General features: G+C 39.6%; 1 protein-coding gene across 1 annotated transcript in view; it reads right to left on the bottom strand.

Annotated features, from left to right (window-relative positions):
• LOC131137935 (VPS10 domain-containing receptor SorCS3-like) overlaps positions 1-24,541 on the bottom strand; it is a 170,606-nt gene that overhangs the window by 27,491 nt on the left and 118,574 nt on the right. The window contains exons 6-16 of the mRNA XM_058086792.1: positions 23,480-23,544; positions 22,928-23,046; positions 19,850-19,939; positions 19,462-19,641; positions 13,495-13,641; positions 9,749-9,851; positions 6,814-6,890; positions 6,430-6,521; positions 5,167-5,274; positions 3,523-3,640; positions 3,309-3,442 (exon numbers count right to left, since the gene is read on the bottom strand). Coding sequence (XP_057942775.1) covers positions 3,309-3,442; positions 3,523-3,640; positions 5,167-5,274; positions 6,430-6,521; positions 6,814-6,890; positions 9,749-9,851; positions 13,495-13,641; positions 19,462-19,641; positions 19,850-19,939; positions 22,928-23,046; positions 23,480-23,544 — 1,233 coding nt within the window. The remainder of the gene's footprint in view (positions 1-3,308; positions 3,443-3,522; positions 3,641-5,166; positions 5,275-6,429; positions 6,522-6,813; positions 6,891-9,748; positions 9,852-13,494; positions 13,642-19,461; positions 19,642-19,849; positions 19,940-22,927; positions 23,047-23,479; positions 23,545-24,541) is intronic.

Here is a 24,541-nt window from a genome sequence, read left to right on the forward strand (position 1 = left end):
GTAATGGAGCAGCAGAGACAAAGTTTGGAGAAAGTGACAAACTTGTTAGGGACGGGCATAAAGCGGGGCCTTCTCTTACTGCCATGAAGAAAACAAAACAGTTACTGTACTTAAAACTGTTTGTTATGTTACATAAACACTGGACACCTTTTCTGTTCATGTTTATTTTTCGTGTAGCTGAATAACCATGTGTTAGCATATCTTACACCTATTCAGCCTGTTCTTGATTCTTTTATTAATGTTAGAACTTGCCTTCCAAGATGATGTAATGTCTGTTTTGGTCAAGTTTGTAAAATAAATTACCCACAAAAAATGTGACTTGTACTCAGGTGCAACGTATGTATGTGTTTTTCTACCTAATTATGCATTTTTGGCTTTGTGCGACTAATACTCCGGAGCGACTTATAGTCCAGAAAATACGGTATAGGTGAGGTTGCAAACTTCCTCTACCTTTCTAATTTGAATGGAGCAGTCTTCTTATCCAGAATTTAGAAATTGTCATCAACATTTCACTTGGGAAGACATAAAGAAAACATTTTGCGGTTTGTGTACTGTCAAGAGATGGAAGCCTCATTACTGACGTCTATAGAAAACCCACTAACACAGATCATTTTGTACCTGAATTTTGAGTCTCATCATTCACACAAGCTAAGGATTATCAGAACTTTCGAGGATAGCGCAAAGAAGATCATCACTACCGACAACAGAAGACATTAGCAACAGACAAACATCGGGAAGGTTTTTTCTAACTGTGAGCATCCCAAATGAACCTTTTTGTTAAATCCACCAAGAGACGAAGGGTCCCTACACTCAAGCCTGAAGATCCAAACTGGAGGCAGAATGTGGTGGCCTCGTACCTCAGACATAAACTGGTTAACGCCAAAGACAAAATCCCAAGAAGCAAACTGAGCAATGTTGTACAGTACATCTAGTGACCAAGCAACCCTTATGCAAAAGATGACATATCCCAAAGATTATCTCATTCCACAGAAAGAATGGCCACTCACAAGCTGTTTTGCCATCAGGCAGGTGAACAACTGTCCTGCATGACAATAGGTCATTCGCCTTCCACGCTTTGCAACAAACACAACAACTCTATTGTGACGACTACCAGGGGACACAACCACCAGAGATATAAATAGGGACACTCCACACTCTTGGGTTAAAAGGGAAACATGGAGTCCTGTTGTCTTGATTTGACCTTGATGGAATACCCTGCCCTGGATGACTGGGAGTCTAAACAGATGGTTGTCTGTCTCTTATATGTGCACTGTGATTGACTGGCAACCAGTCCAAGGTGGAGTAGGCCTTGAACCCAAAGTCACCTGGGACAGATTCCAGCGCTCTGCAGCTCTGATTATGATAAAAGCCAAAAACTGCATGGAAATGGTTTGGTTACATACATTTACTCTGCAGTCTAAATGCCACAATAGAAAATGTAAAGGATGCTTCTTTGGAAGCTGCCTTCCTGTTCAGCACACATCGCAACATTACCAGCAAACAGCCAGCCAAAAGTCTTTATGCTTGTTTGACGAAAAAGTAATTAGCGTTCACCTTCTGGCCTTTTTACAAACATTATTCACACAATATACTGTAGATGACTGTGGCTTCCGTCTCTTTTTGTTGTAAAATAAAAACACAAACCCCGAAAGATTTGCATACAAATTGAAAACAACACCACAACAGTTCCATATCTCTTAATTAGAATAATAACACACATAACAAGTTTACTGGCAGATGTTACAGTCGGGCATTGTGAGTATGTTGTTTAAAACAATTCCAAACTTATCACATAATTGGAAAAACAGAGTAAATTGTGTAAATGAATGACGGGAATGTGCCTGGCATGCAGGATTGACACAATTTGGGTGGTTTACAGTGTTCTTGAAGAAATAGCAATACAGAAGATGAAGCATAATAACTGGAAAAGCAACAATGGCATCAACTCAATAAGATTAGACAGATTAGCACCAAGAATCAATCACTGCAGATGTTAAATAGAAGAGTTTGCTGTGTTACAGTAATGCCAAGCCCAGCACTAGCAAATCATCTATGGTGTGTCCCTCAGTAATTTTCCATGTCAAGGGTTGCACAACTCTGATTGTGCGAGGTGAGAGAGTGTGTGTGTGTCCTAAAGGCTCCTATTAGAACTTACTAGACTGACTTAGCACTGAACGATTAGACTGTACAATATCTAAAAACAGAAGACACAGTGACATACAGTTGTTATTGAAAGCTAATTTTAATCTCTCTTCTTTAACTCATTCAATACCAAAGACGTATTTGTACGTCCTTTTTTTCTTGTGCAAGAGGAAAAAAGATGTCAAAGCCATTTTTCCGATGCAAATGCACGATTAAAGAGGTGACTTTTCAGGCAATTTAAAGCCATAGAAATTGGCTAAAAATTAGCTCTGCATGGCGCTTTTCTATATACAGTAATGTATTAAAGCACTCCACAGTACTGAGGAAGTGGACAATCATGGAGGAGTGTAGCGTTCAGGTTACGCATTGAAGGGAAAAAGTTAATGGTGTTATTCTGTAAAAATATATATATATATATTTTTAAGCGAAAAACAAACAAAAATGTTGTGGTGTGCATTGGTTTTTTTCCGGGTACTCCGGTTTCCTCCCAAATTCCAAAAACATGCTAGGTTAATTGGCCATTCCAAACTGTCCATAGGTATGAATGTGCATGGGAATTTTTTTATTGGTTTGTCCATATGTGCCCTGTAATTGGCTGGCCACCAGTCCAGGGTGTACCCCGCCTCTCGACCAAAGACAGCTGGAATAGGCTCCAGCATGTCTGCGACCCTCGTGAGGATAAGAGGAGGATAGAAAATGAATGAATGGCAATATGGCAATTTTTTTTCAAGTTATACTTGAAATGTATATTTTCACAAAAAGCTGTGAACTGATATTTTGCTGAAAATTACTTATATGTTCTTCTGCTGATTACTAAAGAATGGAAACAAACTTTTTGTTTCTGATGAAAGACGACAGTCTAATTTTTCTTTTGGTATGTCTCATGTTATATAATCCTGGAACACTATGACCGTTCCTCAGCTCACAGAGAGGAATATGTGAAACCCCTTTCAGTGTTATTGCAACACAGTGCTAAAGTAATTCATAGTGTACACCAAGTACCAAAATCAGGTGGCCACCAATCCAATGTTCACTTATGCTTCTGAGAAATTTCTGAACTTCTATCCCAATTGCTTTGATTAAAAACAGACAGCAAAGAAGGCTTTGAACAACTATAATGATTCTAAACACGACCGGTGATAAAACATTTTTAAGGTTCAACTTACCATTCAAAATCATGGGCTCGACAAATGCAAGACTCTGCAGAGAGGATTCCAGAATAATCTTTACCCAGCATGCAGTAGTTCCCTGGTCTGCGTTTGATGTAAATCTGTTTTTGTCCCATAACACATGGCTCACCCTATTGGGGAAAAGCTACTTTTAAGTGATGACACTGAAGAACAGCATGATGAAGGACAGAGAGGCGCGTTTTTGTCTTACCTGATTGTGCAAGTGCCAAGTTTGATAATCCTCCTCAGCGCATTTCCTACTGAAGATGGACTTGTAGTCTATCTTAATGAGCTGCCATTCAGAGCGGTGACTAAAGTGTCCAAAAAAGCTGCGAATAAAAACATTACATGCCGTGTTGATATGTTTACTTCAAATACACATGACAATTAAATGTTGATTATTAACTCACAACTTAACTGTGTTCTTATTGGATTTTTGTGTATTTTTTAACACAAACTTTACTGACGTAGTGTGTCTAATTCTAAATGTACTTATATAAATGACAAATGAATGGGATAAATGAACATTTAAGTTGACTTTTACCTTAAATGTTCGTACCTTGCTAGGATGTGACTTCCCAAACACACAATGTGACATCAATGTGTTTCTCACCTTCTTTATCTAAAATGCTGGCATTTTCAACTTTCCTTTCCTCCATTTTAGGTTATTGAGGTGATAAACACCATTTACACAGAAATTAGTCAACGGATGGGGGAAATATGGGGTTTTAAAAGTACACTGCTATATGTGGACAAGGCCTCAGTACCCCATTGTGTCTTTGAGAACATTTGAGTCAAATATCAGGGAAGGTAAAAGTAACTTAAATGTTAATTCATCCCTTTCATTCCTCATTTACCATAATTCCCTTAATTTCCTCGCCACTGGTTCAAAGTCAGCCGGTATCGGCCCCAGGAAAACCCCTACCCGGATGGATGGATTTTTATTTACTCTAACATTCCCCCGACACCACCCAGGATGCAACTGAAAGAATTCGACAAAATGCTCAACTACACCAATAAGAAGTACTGTGGTAGTTTGTAAGGTATGTACAGTGCGTCATTAATGACGTGGCAAACTTATGCATGCAGTCCATGCTTTTCTGTCTTCCTTCCTGCATTTAGCAGATGTAGCCATTTTTCCGTTATAATATCTTTATATTCATGTTCATATTCAAAATCATAGATTGTTCCTCTTGAGTCAAGTAAGGTGTTATGCTGCATTGAAATTGTTCAAGTTTGTGATTGGTTATCGTCTGCTCACCCTGTCCCCTTTACATGAACCTTGGTTTAGCCAGTAAACAAAGCAAATGATTCATAGCACAACTACATGGTCATTTACAATATTATTGATTGTGAACAAATACAAATGGTATTCTTATTATTATTATGATTAATAATCGGGCTCATACTCATATGAGGTAACAGCACTACACCAAGTTGATGAAACTCACCAACTTTGAAATTAAATTGCTCAAGTGCCCCGCGGCGTACATTTTGGAACCTGTTTACATACATGCAGGGGGGTACTCTACACATCCCTGTAAAATATTCTGCTTGGGATAACCTTTAAGTCAACGTTTCATGTTTTTGAATGAATTGCCCAAATGACCCTTGAAATGCTGTTTTGAAATGTGGCATAAAAAGACTAAATGCCAGCGGAGCTTAAATGGACATCAATAGTAAAGCCCACCCCATTCTGTTTAGCCTTTAGTCCTTGCGATACAAAAAAAAAAAAAAAAAAAAAGCGAAGCTCTAACAAAGTACAAAGGAATTGTAGTTTTATCATCATATCAGATCCAGAAGCACTGAATCTTAAAACTTCGTGTTTGGAAGCAAGGGTATTTTTTAGACTTACGTCATAATCTGGTTCTCTGCCCCAGCTTCCACCAAAACGCCGTCCACAAACAGAGGCACAGATGAAAAGCTGTGTTGGGTCCATTGCCTCCCTTCGTCAAAGCTGACCCTGTGCATGTGTGTCAGAACGCATTTCCATCACAAACCTAGCAACGGCAATGGCACGGAAACAGACACTCTCTCTTAGAGCCTGATCATAGGGGAGGATTGAGGTAGGGATCAGAACCACGGCACAGAAAGGTCTCATATTCTTGATGCAATTAGCTGCATGTACATGTTTAAATGGAAATGTCAGGACAGTGTGTTTATCAAAGTAAATAAATAAATGTAAAAAGAGAACACATTTTTATATAAACAGAAAAAGTAACAGCCCAGGTAAAAACATCTTCTGGAGGTAAAAAATAAAGTGCCAAAAACAGAACCCTTCAGACAAAATCGTAGAACACCTTTCATCATTGGGGCCGAAACTCTGTTGATGTTGACATCTTCCCAACACTGGTGATGAGGTGCAAACAAGTACCTGAGTGTGACGTATAGAAACTTGCTGAGGCTTAAGATTTGGGGAGAGAAAATCTCCCCAAGCTGCCATACAAAAAAACCCACTCTGCCTTCATTTGACTAAAAGCACTGACAACAAAAATAGCGCTGACATGTACTGTACCTTCAGTATGATATGACAGGCTTTAAGTGTGGAAAGTGTTTACTGAGTCGACAACAGTTTCAGGGTAGCTGCATGGAGGCATGATGCAGGTGGCAAGCAGGGTTTTTTTACGGACATTTTTTTTTTATCTCCGGACATGTTACATAGACCTTGATAGATTTTTATTTTATTTTGGAATTGTCATGAACGTAAAAGTGAAATGGTCTCACTTGGATGTGCCGACCTTGCTTTAAGTTTAACCGCTGTTTTTCAGGAGGGAGGTACAATGTCAACGAAGACACTAAATATTGGACTAGCGGAAGTCAATGACAAAAAAAAAGAAATGTGGCACCCCTGCCCCTCCAAGTAGGTCAAATAATTAGTTTCATTTTGGACTGATCAATGTATGCATATATGCATTTTTTTTTTAACCAACTACATGACAGAGTGTAATTTTCATGTTTGCATGTGGAGGAGCAAGAGCATTCATTACACGTCAAAACAGGTCATATATACAGTAATGCATTCTTAATTACTTGGCTATTCCCACTTTAATTCGCTAAAAGTAGCAATGCCAATAGGAAAAGTAATATGAAAGTGAAAAATATATATTTCTTCACGTACCATAAGTGTTTAGTTGGCACAGATGGCTGTTTCACAGCAACAAGGGCTCCTCCTTTGTCCAGGAACCAAACATTATGCTCCTCTTCAAAAATCTGACAAAGACATTGATTTACAGTATTGCAAAACAATTTATTTAATTTAATTAATTGATTAATTTAATTAATTGAATCCCACCTCTTTCAATCACAAATTTCTCATCAACAACATAACTGACTGTAAAAAATATCTCAAAAAGATGTAAATTGTCTTGTTCAAATTAATCACCCTTCTTTGACATCTTTATTTTTGGAGTGCAGCGTGAGTCAGTTCCATGTTCCAAAAAAATCCAACATATTTGCCCTTTCTCATTGCATGAAACATGCTGGGCTATGATGTAACTCTCACCTGTCTCCAGCTGTTTCCTGCATCAGACGACATATACATGCCAACATTGTTGTAGGACAACTCAGCCCCAATATTCCCTGTAGTCAACAGAACATATGACAAAATACATCAGCTTCATCACACAGTCAAAAAAATGCAAAATAAATTAATAATAATAATAATAGCAACATTTTGTTCATGCTGTAAATAATAAGGCATACAATCCAGTAATATTTTCTTCGGATTGGCTTGTAGCCATTGCTGTATTTTATAGTCATGCTGTGCCTGGTGTCAAGTTGAATAAGAATCTCAAGTGAAAAATCTCTTCTCCTTTTTATAAAGTAGGGGTGTCCAAAGTTTTATTTTTAGACCGTGGCTTGGGTAGCAATTTTGTACTGACAGTATGTTTGTTATATTAGGCTTGGTCCTGTCACTGATACTTCATCCTCTTGCAAGTCTCTTTAGCTCATCTCATATTGCACTTTTTTGCCAAGCGATTCTTCAATTGTATGTTTTGGTTAGTTCTTTCACAGTGCTTCGGTTTTTGTTTTTCATTTATGACTGCTGTGGGTACTTGATTTTTGGGTTTTGCCGGTAGAATGCTAGAGTTATTCCGGTGAAATGTAATAATAAGAGTAAACAAGACCTTTAAGATAATAAATAAAACTCCTGCTCATGTGTCATGTTAAATGTGTTCCCTAGGGGACGGGCAGCCAGATGTGTGGAGGACAGGAAGTGACGTCGGGGTTCAGAGTTGAGTTTTGTCAAAAAAATTAAAAAAATTAACATCTCTTTTACCTTCAGTGTTGACAAAGTCGGCTGTAAGACAGCGGGACTGACTTGGACACCACCTTCGTGTTTTGGTATGAGCTATTTAAAATTCAATAGTGTTTCTCATTTTCTATATCAAAATGCTGTCACTGGCAACTTTCTTTGGCTTCATTATGGGTTAATTTGCAGCTGTGATCAACAAGAAAAGCATAGACTTGGCTTAATTGTCTTAGACCGGTGACGGAGCTGGGGGACAATGCCTTACAGTGTTGGTTTCCATGCCAACGGGCTGCTAAAAGGGACGTTTTCTGATTAAAAAAAAAAAAAAAATGGTGGACTCATGCAGTGTATTTAATAAAGCAACTTCACACATGCAATATTGTATGTTAATCAGAAAATGTATGTATTGTAAATGCAAACTTAAGCAAAATGTTCCATCAATTTTTGACATTAACCAGAAAATACGATAACTGAGGTTCCACTGTATGGTCAGTCTTGCCTTTGCTTTGGTACTTTAAGGGTGTGATTTTATTTGGCTGTTGCACATTTTTTCAAGACATAAGCTAGTACAAATGCATGATGTTGTTTGAATGATGCAGGCATCCATACGGTATGAACCTGTGGTTGTATTCACATAAATTGAGAAACAGTTTACTGTTCTGGGTAAGAAGAGCTCTGAAGTAAGAAGAGACATGGTGTGATCGAAAGCTTCATTATGCTCTGAGCCTTTTGTAGCATGTTTATGTTGGTGTTTAAAATTCAGAGACTTGCATAAAATGGAATAAACCTGCAGTTCAGACCACCTCAAACCAACAAAGTGACCAAGCAACAACTGGACACACAAACTGAGCTAAATATTCCCCAAATACTCATCAGCACCAGGTGCACTCTCAGCGCCCTCAGGCACAAAGTAAAGGTGCTAAATGTAGTCTCAAAACAGCAAACAGAAATACAAAAGAATACTGCCTACTATTAGTATAATCCAATTTGTGCCAATTATTGGCCTAAATTAAGCATTTTGCAAGCATAAAATGGCTGAATGCACTGAAATACAAATACAGGGCAGAAGAAGCATTTAGTAGTAGTATTTTGCATTGGTCCGTTGGTCCCATTTATTGCAGAAAAAATAAAAATAAAAATAAAAATAAAAATAAAAATAAAAATAAAAATAAAAATAAAAATAAAAATAAAAATAAAAATAAAAATAAAAATAAAAATAAAAATAAAAATAAAAATAAAAATAAAAATAAAAATGAGCATAAGCCATTATGGACTCTAATTTTGTAGACCAGGCATAGACACGGGACAAGTACCAACAGTGGCCTCCACATTTTGCAAATTTTGTAGACAGCACAGTCTGGCACAGCACCGCACACCCACACCCATATGGGCGTTTAAGTCACCCAATAGAACGATGGAACGAACCAATAGAACGATGGAGTCACCAGTGATTACCCTCTTGTCCACCAGGGATAACACCAACAAAGAGGCACCAAGCCGGGGGGGGGGGGGGGGGGGGGGGGGGGGGGGGGGGGGGCTATTAATAAGTCTACACCAGCTCACCGCCTCTCTCCTGCAGCAATTCCAAAGTAGAAAAAGGCTAAGCCTTTCTGGAGGAGTTTAGTTCCAGAACCCAATCTGTGGGCCGAGGTGAGTCCAGCTATATCTAGTTGGAATGTCTCAACCTCTCACACAAGTTTGGGCTCCTTCCCCACCAGGTGAGTGACACTCCATGTCCCATAAACCAGATTTGGCCACCGAAAGCAGGTCGCCCAGGTGCCCGCCCTTGACCGCAACCTAAAACGCAACACACTCCGCACCCCTTATGCTTGTCTCCCACGTGGCTTCTTTGAGCTGGGCACAGCTGGGCCCCATGGGTGAAGACGAAACCACCAGGCGCTCCTCCCCCGGGCCTGGCTCCTGGGTGAAGCCCTGGAGCCCACATCCAGGCAAGGTGGGGTCTCTCCTCTTGCTTTTCTTCATGTGGGCTCCTGAATCACTCTTGGTCTAGCCCGTCACCTAGGACCTGTTTGCCTTGGGAGACCCTACCAGGGGCATATCACTCGGGCACCCAAACCCCTCTACCAAGATAAGGTGATGATTCACGGAGGAGCATTAATATATTCGAAGCTATTTTAATGAGCATTTGGCATTGAACTATGGTTTTATAAAACTTTTAACTTACCTGTGGCAACAATGATCCCTGGTGCAGAGCTTTTGGTGGAGATTGCGCCAGACAAGTAGGGATTCTCTGAAGTTTGTAGTTGGAGATGGAGTGAACAAAAAGGCTAGGTAACAAGACCAGTTGGAAATTAGATACCATACAGCCCAGTCACCAAAAAAACACTTACTAAAAAAGTTATGCAATATTAACACAACCTAAAAATATACAATGCAATTATATTATATATAATATATAAAACAGTATAATCTGTCAGGAGTGTGTAACTGCTATTGCTTCTCTTTGGCTTTTTATTCTGGCATCACACAATTTTAAAAATGTCAATTGTAGCAATATACGTATGTGGTTAGAGCACTGGACAAAGTGAAAATTGTGTGTCTCGAAAGCCAATATTAAGTTTGTGTGAGAGAGACTTCTTCACGCTGGTTCTATCTATGCCGATCGTGTGTCTGTTCACTGTCTGCTCCTCTCAGTCCTTTTCCATCGGTTATCTACGAGCATTGTGTACCACTAGTTGTGCTGTGTGAGTATATGTGTCAAAGCAGCCTTCTATGAGGATCTACAGTATTGGGCTTAAAATGCACTGAGATAATGCTACGTTCACACCGACGCCGAATGTCGCGCTTTGAATCGGCGACGAATTCGGCGTCATTTTTCAAAAAATCTCACGATCTCCTCAGAAATGTTTATGCTCTGTTAAGCTCTGTTACGCAATGGAAAATTTCGAGATCCCGACTGCATCCCGCCTCTGATCCAGAGCATGATAAAGATGCAGCAGATCCATTGATCCTTTGAACCAAGCTCTGTTAAGATTTCCTACGCTTTGAGCAAAACTTTGATAAGCTTTGTGACGCTTTGATAAGCTTTAATACGCTCTCCCCGCTTTACGCAATTCGTGACAGATCGCCTCGAATTTTTAAACAGTTTAAAAATTTTTGGCGCTCTTGCCGAATGTCCCGAATTGCTCAAACCTTTCTTACGCTGTATTATGGTCTTTACGCTTTCATTAAGCCTTGTTACGCTTTGCCGCCGCTTTGCTCGCCGATTTAATTCGCCATCGATTCGGCGTCGGTGTGAACGTAGCATTATAGACTGAATCTAAAAGTGGAATAGTAATATCAAACAAGTGCAACGGATAGTACTGAATACTTTACATTTGCGAAAGAAGCTGTGTCTCCAAGTTATCAGGACACACTAGAATACATTTATTGACAGAACAGAATTTAAAAACAACACAAAGCGTGTATCAAAAGAAGCAGGACTGAACAGTGTAATCAAAACAAATTAAAATTAAATTGGCATATCCCATGAAATGAAACTTGGTGAACTGTTAAATTTGTTCTGTTTAGCTTATTTTCATTCTTTCATCCTGTGTCACCGCCCAAAAAATATTGATATATAATAGGAATTACAAGACTACAGACCTCAGCCAAGGCTGAAGAGTTATGCAAGATAGTGGTAGATTCAGCCCGTCTCAATTAACTGCTTGGTGGAATACTGTACTTCAAGACAACGAAACAGCAAACGAGAGTAAAGTATTTGTATTAGGGATGAGCCAGAATCTGTTAAGTATAATGCATTTTTCCCGGATATGAATATGAAACGTATACATTTCGTCATTAGCCACGTTTACAAGAGGAGTTTTCCTCTTTCTGAATGGAATCTTTTAGAATGACCTTTCCGAAAACAATGGTATCCATGGAAAGGAATATGCCAATCTCTTGTCTACATGAGCCGCTATAATCAAATAGAATAGTCAATGGGGCATGCGCAGTAAAACGTAAACGTAAACATCAACTTCCCCAAGTTTTGCTTTCACTCGTCGGAATAACTCGGTATTGCAAGTTTTTCGTTCATCAAGTCTTGAAATTAATTTGGATCAAAAACAAACTTTCCGCAGCAGTTCAGTGCCGATTGCTCGCCTCCATTTTTAAAAGTGAAGAACGTCTGGAGCTGCGTGTTACGTCATATCTGAGCATGCGCTGAAAGAACGCACCCGGGATAGATTTAAACAGGAAAAGATCAAATTCAATCTTGCTAATATTTTATAATGAAACTCGGGACATGTTTTATATAGATATGTATTTTCTTTTTTAATAAAACTGGACTTGTGAATAAAGTATAGAAGAGTTTAGATTCTGTTCCACAGATGGCGCTAATGCACAGCGAAAGCTGTTTGCCAACCGCCAATAAACAACAGAAGAAGAAGAAAAACACGACGGAGAAGAACATACCCTGACAACTTTCTGTTTGAGCGGGTACAAGTTACCTCAATCGGATTGGGGAAAGGAATACATTACATATTCATTCGGATCGGCACTTTTCTTTCGGAATGAGGTGTATACAAAGATTCAATTCTTTCCAACTGAGTAAATAAACCGAATGCAATTGGAATATTTGGGCCCCTGTATACTGGCTAATGTCCGTATTCGTGTTTAGAGAATATTCTCATGATATTTTCACTCTTCATGCTATGTGACTGGCCGTTCACACACAGCGACTGCCTCTCCCTAGACCGACTCTGCAAGCGGCGGCCACAGAGCAGCTCAGCGGTGCCTCATTCATGTACATGGTACAATTGGGAAGTTGAAAATGGCTCAGCGTTTGTCATAATGCCTCTACTTTATTAGGTTTTCTTAAGCTCACCTCTATTTTGGTTTATATCTAAAGTTGCATGATAAACCCGTTCCGTAACATGCGTGGTGCACAGCGCTGTGCAGACACTCAACAACTCAATTGGGGTAGCATGACCGCATTTTTTCCTTGAAATGTGTTTTGACTTATTCCATGAAATCATCACAAAACAGGAATGCTAGCTAAAATATAAGAATTTTCTTCATTTTGAGTTAACAGTACACAGACATTGGTAACGCCAACCTGTATTGACTGGCCACAACATTAGGTACATCAACATTAGGTATGAAGCATCCTGAATGTATGGCTGATGTAAGCGTGCTAAAATATCACACCCCACTCAATAAGTTGCAGCATGCACCTTACGATCTGAAACTTGTTTCATAACGTAAACAGTGTATTTTTTTTCAAGACAGCAGGCACAATCGTGCAACTGACGGTCGTATGTTTTGTTTTGTTTTTTTCATCTGCTTGCTTCGGCTGGAGATATAAAGTCAGTTGGAAAACTGCTTGTCATACTGAGCGCTGTGCTTTTCAGAAAAATACAGTAAAAAAGGCAGACAGTTTATTACCCTATTTGCCATGGGCGCATGAATCAACGTCACACAGCTCTTTAAAAATAATTAAAGAATAAAGTCTCAGGGATCACTTGGACACATTAACAGTACATGTATAGCTGAATAATAAACAATACATATAGCAACTTCTGATCAATCCATGTCAATTTCTGACTAAAATAATGCACATTTTTAAGCCCCACCCATTTTTGGTTAAACCACAGATACTGATACAGATAATTTAGATGGGTAAACAGATACAGATAGTGGTGTACTCGCTCATCCCTAATTTGCATATCTTTTCTGTTGTTAATAAATGCGAGATGAAAAAATGTAGAACCCAGCTGCATATTACAGTTTTCGTGTGGCGGCTCTTCTTTGACATATTAACAAGGGTTGGAGAAGTTGGTTTGTCGTGATTAATATATATATATATATATATATATATATATATATATATATATTTTTTTTTTTTAAACTTGCTGCTTCACATTTTCTGCTTCTATTTGTGAAAATTACATTTGAAGCATAAAGCATAACGGGGTCAAGGTGTCTCACCAGAATGCAATGGATTTCATTTCCATCCAGGTCAGTAGTGGGAGCTTGCAGGAGCCTCCAATCCCTGCCTTTGTTGTAGGTGATAAACGTCTTCACTTGGTTGTCTTGCCTTTTGTTGGCAATCAGCATGCCTCTAATGCCTGCCACCTGAAGGACACATAAAAAAGTGTTTGTTAATGAATTTTCTATACTGTTTTTGTGTGTACTTTTACATTTCAAAAAAGACTACAAATACTTATATATATATTTAATGGCATATCTTTGGGACCTTGCTGGCCTAGTGGTTAGCATGCTGGCCACAGAGTCAAGAAGGTTTGAATCTCCTTTTGGGCATCTGTGTGTGGCGTTTGCATGCATGGGTTTTCTCCCACATTCCAAAACTATGCACGTTATGTTAATTGGCGACTTTATATTTTCCATAGGTTTGAATGTGAGTGTGAATGATCGTTTATTTTATATGTGGCCTGCCATTGACTGGCGACCACACCAGGGTGTACCCCACTTCTCACCTCTGACCCTAAGTCAGCTGGGTGACAGGCTCCAGCATACATGGAACCCAAATGAAGATTAGCATCATAGAAGATAGATGGACATAAATTTGTGTTATTATTATTGTCAACATGTCACTTTCTCTTTATATTTTGATTTTTTTTCTTCTATTTTTCCCAATTTTGGTGTTTTAATTTTATTTTTACAATGTGCCACAGGGCAATAAAAAACAAGCTGCTGGCTCCAAATGACCCCTGGGCCGCACTGTGGACATCCTTGGCTGGTTACTGATCTTAAGGTATACTGTGTTATTAAAAAAATCATGGTTTCAAAATCACTAAAATCCTCTGCAAAATGTCAGAAATCCCTCAGGTCATGTGGAGTTACAACAAAAAATATAACAACCCCTCCCTGTATAGACAGCTCTGCAGTCTGTATGATGGCTGAAGGATGCAAATCCGCCGAACCATCCCCCCCCCATTTAAAAGGCACCCAATCGGCTATCGGGGAATACTACTAAAACTACAGGCGGACATGGCTTGGAGCTTCATACTTGCCATTTGCTTGTATCTCAGTTTGTTTTATAGTCACTGGAGCCTGCCAACACAACACGTTCAATGAAAAGAGCCATTTGTGTGTGGAGGTAGCAATCTTAAAAATACTAGCATCGTTAAATGCAAATGACCTGCTTATTCTTTGCTTTTGTGGTTGACTGCATGACAGCCACCATCAGTCATCGACATTTCTTTTTCTGTGCTAAGTGCTCATAATTACACGTCTCAGTAAATCAGTCGACAAAAAATGACATCCATTAATAAGTGACACCTTGCTGTGAAAAGATTTTATTCCAAAAGAGAGGGAATCTCCTTCATTACAACACACACACACGCACACACAGAAATGTCTTGCATTCTGAAACATTTTGCTGGTAGTTGCTCAGCGGTCACGCATAACCTGAACATACCTAAGCAAAGTGTAAGAAAACGGCAGTCACTCCAAATGGTTACGAAGTGGGGGGTTCTAGTTGAATGCAACCATTTTCTTGGAAAGTTACTGTTGTGTAAGTGTCACTAATAGGAGCCTTATTTGACACTTATTGAGACACGTGGCATACAGAATAAATGTATCGTACCTACAGAGGTTCTTCCTTTCTTCTTCTGACCCAGCCTAACTGTCACTGCAGTAATCCTTGCATGACGACACCTTTTTTACGTGTGCTGACACTGGCTGTCACACAAACACACAAACTGTTTCTGTCAAAGCAAGGAAGATGCATTCCCATCAGCATTTCACTGATTTAAAAGCTTTACCTTCAGCATGTGTACCTTTGTATTGAGTTGTGGTCTTCTATAGAGCAGCTACACACAATGAGCCACATCAAAAACTTTTTAGATTCTCCAAAATCTGCACCTATACCAGCTTTATTTCCTTTGATTTGTGCTACCTGCCAAAACGGTCATTTTTCATTTATTCCACCCACAGCCCACCTCCGGGCATGCCCACTCTGCTGTGACTGGTCACACGCCCAAAGTGGTGGCGAATCATATAGGAAGTCCCCCCGTCTGTGACATGACGAACGTCTTTCACGGCTCACTTCCAAATGTGCAAACCTGAGTATCTGAAACTCTGGCATGGTTTAACACAATAATACAACATTCTAACTACATTTATGGGTCAGAAAAGTGGAAAAAGCATCATAGCTCCCCATTAAGGAAGCTCCATTCATCACTTTTACCTCAAATTTTTAACAAGCTCACCTTAAGTAGTTTGCTTTCATGTCATAGGACCCAAGTGAAGCCAAATGTGTTCATGCAAGGGAATGCAACCCCAATGTGAGGCACAGAGACAGCAGCTTCAGCATACGGTTGTTCCGTCACAGGCGCCACTATCATCGCCAATGATCAGGTCCTCCACCACTACAGCTGTGTCCTTTGCTGTCCCGAGAGAAACTACTGTATTACCTATTGGAAGCTGGTGGCTGTTGTACAAGGCTCTGTGATCACAGTGGTTCAGCCTCATCAGGAAAAACCACGTCTCCCATCACTACTGGAAAACCACCATGGGCAACCAAGACACCTTCCAGCTTCTGATCCCAGCAAGTTCATTGATTCATTTTCTCCCGCTTATCCTCACGAGGGTTGGGGGTGCTGGAGCCTATCCCAGCTGTCTTTGGGCAAGAGGCGGGGGAAACCTTGGAAAATGTTCCAGCTTGGCCATAGTGAGGGCAGGCCATTTGAGAGTCACCGAAACCTTCCAATGCCTTCGATCCGAATTCTACCCGCCAGGGTGACATCAAGATGTGATGCTCTGTGGGCATTGCTGCATTACATACATTGCCCACAGGGGGCACACACCTCCTTGCAGCAGTACTAGATGAAGCGTCTCACAGCAGGGAAACCCTGATACACTCCTGAACAAAATGTTACTGTAAGTCCAATTAAAACGTTGCAATAATGTACATTTTGCACTTTTGGTTCTTAAGGAGGTTCTAAATGCACAAATAAATATAGATTACGCAATTTATTGGAAATAACCATTAAACTGAAATACCCTGTTTATCAGCTGATGAAAAGTTTAAGACAAAAGTTTAAAAAACACTAAAGAGAAGTAATATTCCCAGGACAAAGTAGCTGTACCATTTTTGGCAAATACCTCGCAAATTGGTTCGGCATGCTTGACGCCGGTGTTTTCCAGGAGGCTGTGGGAATGTTGCTCTAGATGGTGAAGATGGAGATGATTGATCCTGTTGGAAAACCCAGTCATTACCCACACAGAAGAGGGCCTTCAGTCATGAGGGATGCCCCCGCAACATGAATCAACTTCACACAGCTCATTAGAAATAATTCAAGAATAAAGTCTTACAGTAAATATTATTTTATTACAATACTGTAACTATACCACACATATGGTTGTGCAGCCTTTTGACGCCCCTGCACAACCTGAAGCTCGATTGTTCCATTGAAAGACAAACCACCTCAGTTCACGATGGCGCCCCCTCTACTGTGACTTGTGGAAAACATCTCAGGTAGTGTCTCATTGTCATGCCATTCATGTTAGAAGCCACCAGGTTACATTTTTTCTCACCAGAGAATACAACTTTCTTCCAGTTTGCGCAAATTCCAAATGGGCAGGAGATGGGACCTTTGAAGATGTGTTTTCTTCTTAAAACCCTGCTCTCCTAGATGCCATCTGATGGACTGTGTCGCCTCAGTGGCGGTGACATTTTATAGAGTTTTATTTTTGTGTGCCATAACTTTTCTGTTCCATAACCCTCAGGATCTTTGATGAAGTTTAAAATGCCTTATTGTCTCCAACCTCATCAGCAACGGCACACTGCAATGGGCTCCACAGAACATCCTTAACATCCAACAGTGAAAAATGTAAATTCTTGAAAATTTCATCAGGAGTGTATCCTTGTAGCTAAGATTATCCAACCAAGATGCCCTAAGTCTTTGCCCTCCTGGACCGGAGCGCCATCATCACCGCTGTGTACTTGTTGAGTGGTTCTATGGCTTTGGTGTGCCAGACGAGTCTCACAACAAACAACAACAACATATCAACAACAAAGGATGAGGTTTTCAGTGAGATTTGCTGATGGGTGATCATCAGGAGAATCTGCACATTGTGACAATGCGACAGCGTGCTTGAAAGAGTTGCACCCGAGCCACCCGACTAGCCATTGTGCTGGAAGCATCGTGATTGGGACTTGAACCTGCCCCAGCTTCTGTGAGCGTAGGACAAGAGCGATCCAAGTGCACCGCAGCAGCCCCCATGTTTGGACGGGAGCGCCACATCCCTATGTACATCATGACATGTATCTAAGTCTTCAAGGTTGAACGCTTTAACTACAAGAAGAGGTGCACACAGATATAGACTCCCACAGCAGAAAGCCTTGTTAATTACCACAGCACTGACACAGTTGCTTGTTGCTTACTCACACCGTCACACCTGCCAGTGTCAAAGTGATAAACTATAGTACGTTAACAGAGGGTGTGGTAAAGATGACTATACCGCTTCCCTGTAATGAATGCTGATTCGAACACATGCAGTACCTAGCAGGCTTACAAGGCCATTAAAGTCCAGAGGCCATGGCAGAGTATCTCATTAAGAATGGCCTTTTTTTCCTATATGTTCTGGGATGAGGGGGCCCACTGGCAGAGATCATTAACATGACCTGGATGACTGAGAATCAACATAGTTAGGTTTGTGAACGATAAACCGATGCGACTGGATATCCGGCTGCATTGGTAGAAACCTCCTGTATTGATAAAAATGAGCCATTGTTTGTTAGATTAATCCATTGTAGGGATCTTAAACTACGGGAGGGAGTGGGCGCTAGCGAAACAATTTCCACACATGCTCTTGTATCTTACCATGACTGAAGATGAGAGTAGATGTACTTTAGCTTTGTACTGTAGCTTTGTACTCGTTACTTTTTTTATTATTATTAATTGAAGGTTAGGACTTCTGTGTTTTACCGATATATTTTCCATCAAACATGTATTTTTGGAAAGTCGTTTGACTTCATTTTTGCCAGTGCCTGACAGCATGCTCGGGGATATGATGTGGTGTTTTACACATCTGAAAATACTGCAAAAATGGCACTTTTATAAAATTGGCTTCTTTATTTGATAAAATAAGATTGATTTCGACAACAAATTAACAAATGTTAATCGTGGAATCGAATCAAATCATATTGAATTGTTCTGTGTATATCTTGAAGTGTATCAAATCGGCTGTCAAAATATTGACAACTACAAGTACAACAAAGTACAGCATTTTAGACAACCCAAGCTGGTATTAATTGTTAACAACAAAAGTGGGCTTTGTTGTGGTTGAGCTGAAGGACTCGGGCCACCCTGATTCTTTGGTTACTTGCTCATCCTGCCTGGGTGGTGAATGATGTATTTTTCAGCTTGGGATATACTCATAGGTGTGCTCTTGGACTAGGGAGACCTGTGCTCCCCTCTAGTCAAAGGGTGAGGTGGTAATTGGCAGTGGTGGGGGCAATATTGCATTGTTATGTCCCTTGCCCTGGGGGGAGGGATTGAAAAATGGCCTGTATAGTGGTATGACTCCCTCCAATTTGCGGTCATTTGACACATCACCCCTTAGTTTAAACCACACACAACACAGCCAATATTGAAAGCTCAGTTTGCTTCAACATAACCTCAAGCGTTTTCTGATGCAGAGAATCTTGATGTGTAAAATTGGTAGATCCACTTAATGATCAATTTTACAGCAAAGTTGAAGCATAGAATATATAAGCAGCCAGCACAGTAAATGCTTGTACTGAGCACAAAGTCATGCACCCTTTCAAGCACCTTTATGTGTAGATTTGGCCTGTAACTACAGTAGTTCTAATGCATCATGGTGAGAAGTCCCAAGTAGCAGTAAGAATATTACAGCACCTGTGACTTCTTAGATTTAATCACCTAGAATCTTCATCATCATATGTATAACCAATGGGAAATATACCTCATACAAATCCAGCATCTGGTTTCCTCCGATGCCCCTTGTAGTCTTGACATTTTCCATGGCCAAGGTGAAGTAGATCCCGCTTGTGTCAGACAAGTAGAGGTTATAGGTGTCATTCTGGTTCCACTCCTGCACTGCTGCAAATACCTGCTTCTCATCCGTGCTGACAATGTGTAAATCCTTTCAGGGAGCAGAGAGAGATTAACGGGAGTTATGACCAGAGGGGAGTATATGGCTTCGGGCATTTTAGAAACTCGTACATTTCAATTTGATGATATACTGTATATTCCAGGAGCAAGAACAGATAAAGATAACGAACTTGATTCAAACTGTCACACTGGAATTAAAACATGAAACAGAGTTAGTTGTTAAATCAGCTTTACTTTACCTTTGGCAGGGAATACTTTGGGAGTTTGATTTGTATGAATACGTCTCTCTTGTAGGAAACATAATAGGTGGCTCTTCCCGATGTGGGCACCTACAAATAGGATATAATGGATGAATATACTGCAACAAAAACACAACAGGTACATGTGTTAGGATGCTTTTGTTCTAAAACTCATTGATACTGTATGTGTCCATTTTGTAAAGACCATATACAATTTCTGATGATAAATAATGCATATATATAATAACGCTCTGTTGCATCTGTGTTTGGCTTTCTGTTTTTCCAAGTTTTGTCAAGTCTAACAGACTCTTGGTTTTCCAAGATGGACATTCACAGCCATCTCTTGGTTTGCATTCAAGGGATGCTGCCTTCGTAACGCAAGGATTCTAAAGTGGACTTTGGTAAATAAACCATAGGCTAATCAATAGTCCCATTATTCTGCGTCAAGGGAAACATTTATGTTCCCTAACTAAGCCTTGTGTGCTGTCTGCAAAGTCTAGACCAGGGGTCGGCAACCTTTACTATGAAAAGAGCCATTTCACCCACTTGCCCACTAAAGAAAAATAGCCTGGAGCCGCAAAACGTTGTATGTTTAAAACAACATTGGAGGGGAAAAAAAAGACGAGTTGGAGTACTCTTGCTAGTACTGGAGATAAACTTTTGTTTTTAAATGAGCTCTAATTTATTTTTTAGAATCGTCAAATAACTCATTAATAATAATTAATAACTCAAATAACTCAAAGTATTACTCATTTCCCTTCATGTTAACCTGTCAGAGAGAACTGGATAGCATCCTGTCTGCTCATTCAGTCACCAGTCAGAACTCAGTCAGGATGCATTCATGGTCTCACACAAAGTTGGATTTTTGTAAACTCATAACAAAGACGTGCATTTTCACCACACGGGTGCTAAAAAATATTCAAGCATTGCAAAGGGAGCCGCAACAAAGAGGCTGGAGAGCCACATGCGGCTCTGGAGCCGCGGGTTGCTGACCCCTGGTCTAGACCCTATGCAAACACTGCATGGAGCAACACAGCATAGGGTGTTGGAATATTGTCATTAGCTTTGAGGCCCTGCAAGCCAAGTGTGCTCGCATATACAGTTGATACTGAGCATAGTAGGAGTGAGACCACTCACTCACCTTTCAATCAGTATAGGCAAAATTACTGTATTTTAAAGAAAAAAACCCTCAAAAGAAAAGTATAGCCTAGCTTGGCTAAGGGAAAGTAATTCCCGCAGTAGTGTTGCACGACAAATGGCATCACCTACAGGAGTGTTTGCACGGCTATCCAGTTCCCCAAAAATCATCCACGCATTGGTGACTGAGTTTCTATGAAGAATAGACAGTGGTTCTTCTAGAGTTTGGAAACTACAAATAATGATTTGGACGGATTTTTCAAGGCACACGGCTAGCGGCTAATGGCAACCGTACCCTTTCTCAGCTTGTTTATTTATAACAAATCAGCACCTCCAAGCTAGACAATGTTCAAAAATAAGGCGAGGATGTCAGAAAGCATTCCAATAATTGTAGTCAAGTCCCATGATCATTAAAAATGCCAAAGCTCCAATAGCACGTCAGGGTTTTAGGCTAGCCGCCCCACTAATATGATGTTCATACCACACCATTTAAAATCTATTCATATTGTGTCTATAATTTATTTATAATGACAACTTAACAAACATAAATGTAGTGATTTATTTTGATCTTAGAACAACTCCTACAAATAGCTTCAATAGTAAGTGTAGAAACCCCTTTTGGAAATGAAACCATGTAAAGATCATTTTCCCATAGTCGCATTTCATTGCTGAAGAAATATAGCAGAGGCTTCAGTCAATTTGCCATCACCAGTCTTTTCATATCATACATATTCAGTGTGTTGATGCTGTCTCAAGTGTCATGTCAAATTTGTCATTCTGAATGTTTTGTTGTTCCTCTGGCTTATGCTGACCTTGCTGGAATTGTCAATGTGCTGTATGTTACGCCGTGGAAAAAAATGACTTTATTTCCTGCCAATAGAGAAAGCACCAGTGACGTGCTGTGATGGTCATTTTTAGTGAGGCACTGACTAATTTGGATTTTTTTTTTAAATTTAATTATTATATATATTTTTTTGCAAACATTAAGCGTGTATTTACAACTGTGTTAATCATATAAGGTGGATATTTACTAACATAGATGAAAAGGTGAAACAATGAAGCAATACATAGACATAGGACGGTCAGCAGGAGGAAGGGAGGATGTATACCAACAGGAAACAGGTCGAATGTGTAAAAGAAAAAAGAATAGAGGAAAAAAAAAGTGGTAATACGATAATAGTACAGAGTCACATAATTGTGCTATATTGGTGAGAAAACAAGACAAAAACATGTATAAATATAAGAAAGGGTAAATTAAGTTGCGTTAAGTTAAACAAAAAATAATAAATAAATAATTCTAATTAACGAATGAATCATAAAATAAATGTTTGTTGATCGGGTGACTGAAAGGCAGAGATTGTCTGCTATTCAGCTCCTGGAGAGCCCGAGCACCCCTGGTACACACTCCCTCACCCCACAGCCAAAACCCAGGCAAGGCGCCGCACATCACCCCAAGGAGGGTTTTTTTTTTATGTTAGTACAGGTTGTTCATTAAGAGAATAAAAAAGACACATTCTTCGACCCATTTATTATATTGTTTAACGAACTGAAAAATATTTGTGTTTTTCCCTTTTTATTTGTATCTAAAGTTATTTTCTTTAAAACTCCACTTGGGTGAATCACATTTTTAAAAAACCCGGGTGGGGGAAATGTGATTTTGTGTGAACATGGCCCGAATGACCCGCCTTTCAAAGACTACGAACTCATTCTAAATAAATAAAAAAAAATACTTGTTGAAATATCACACACGATAAGAGGTTGCACACAAACTGGCACGACCTCCTTAGCAGTTGGAATAGAACTGTCAAAGGTCAGGGAGACGAACACAAAACTAGCACTCTGCTTCTCTTGCCTTTTCATACAAAATGTCATCTATTTTTTTTTTTATTCTGCTGCATATTGTATTCAAAAGAAAATGTAAGTCCAAATGTGAATAGCCACCTGTATGAAGATGTAGTCATCCTGAACCACCAATGAGCTGATGTCAATGTATCCTGAAAAGGGATAGTTCCTGTTGGCTTCTGTGCATATCTGCACTCTGCATGTGACGTACTGCACACCTACACATTAGGCATACAGTTAGTGCTTTACACCCCACCCACTAGTCCCTCAGTAACATGCTGCATTCTATGAATACTTCCATGATAACATACCATAGATCATTTAAATAATATTGGAATGGATGTTAGTCATTGCCTTGTAGAAGCACACTTGTCTAATCCTTGTTCATGCAGTTTAATTTGATGTCAAGTCATTTTCCAAATAACATCACACCCTGTTCGTCGTATAGCAATCACATGCAAGCACTAACTTGCATAAACATTTGCATATACGGAGGCGCTTGACGCCTGTTATCGAGGCAATTAGGAAGACAACATTGTACAGAAGATAAACCATGTCAGTTCAAAGAAATATAGTCGTTTATTTGCCACGCACGTCCTACTTGTTACCTTGGGGAATTTTGTGATGTACACGTGTGTAGCATAAACTCACTTCCATCTGGGGTGTGGGCTTCCATGTGAACAAGATCCGGCTCCTTGTCTAGACCCGACACAGACCTAAGTGAATGGCAGATCACAGAATAACATGACATAAAATGGTCAAAAAATGGTCAACAATTTTCTTTTAAAAAATTCTGATTGAACAAAAAAAAATGTATTATATTTATATACAAATTTCCCCACTGAGGGACGAATAAAGGCATATCTTAATCTTAATTTTTTTTTAAAGATAAGTGTAATGTTTTTATGAATGTATTTTGTACTGTAAGTCCTTAATGTGTTCTGTGCAGAGGGTGAGTGACTAGTGTTATTTCAGGTAAAGATTAAATACAGGTTCCAACTTACGCTAAAAATAGATTACGTTGTAAGAATAGAACAAAGCCTAAACCTTCGTTTTTGAAATATATATGCATCTATCAGGAAAATATGGTTTGCTCTTTGCGTGTAAAATGTTTTGTTGTCCATTATTCCATTTGATTTGACGAATTTAAGTTCCCTTAATGTGTTGACATACAAGGGTTGCAAATCTCTGTGATGGACAATTGGATGCACACTGATACACGGGTTATGATATGATGCAAAAACAATATTGGTTGGGCTCTTGCATTGTTTAAGAGGCACACCGTCAACAAATTGCTTGTCTTGTTGAACGTGTCTCTACAACCGATTAATCTAAGGATTCATGGCTCCTATACCGATGTAGCCATAGCTCTGACTTGTTAAACTGGCTATTCAGTCCGATTGGTTTATCTTTAACGTATATACTGTATGTATTTCTGCATGTTCATGTCACACTAACTTACTATGATTATCTGCTCAATCTATAGATGCCTCCTGTCTCCAAGACAAGTCTACCACATGCTGATCACCTGTTTCAAATAGGCTTGTGTGTCCAGGCATGTGAGTGTACACACCATCATCTCCTCTTACATATGTGGGTTTCTATATGAATCAACATTTATAGTAAGACATTTTCTTGAAAAGCCGGTAGTTCAGTTTGTATTGATTAGTCTCACGTTTAGATGCACGTTTTATGAAAGTATAACTGGTAAAG

Source organism: Doryrhamphus excisus, chromosome 1, assembly GCF_030265055.1.
Source record: "Doryrhamphus excisus isolate RoL2022-K1 chromosome 1, RoL_Dexc_1.0, whole genome shotgun sequence".
Lineage (NCBI taxonomy): Eukaryota > Metazoa > Chordata > Actinopteri > Syngnathiformes > Syngnathidae > Doryrhamphus > Doryrhamphus excisus.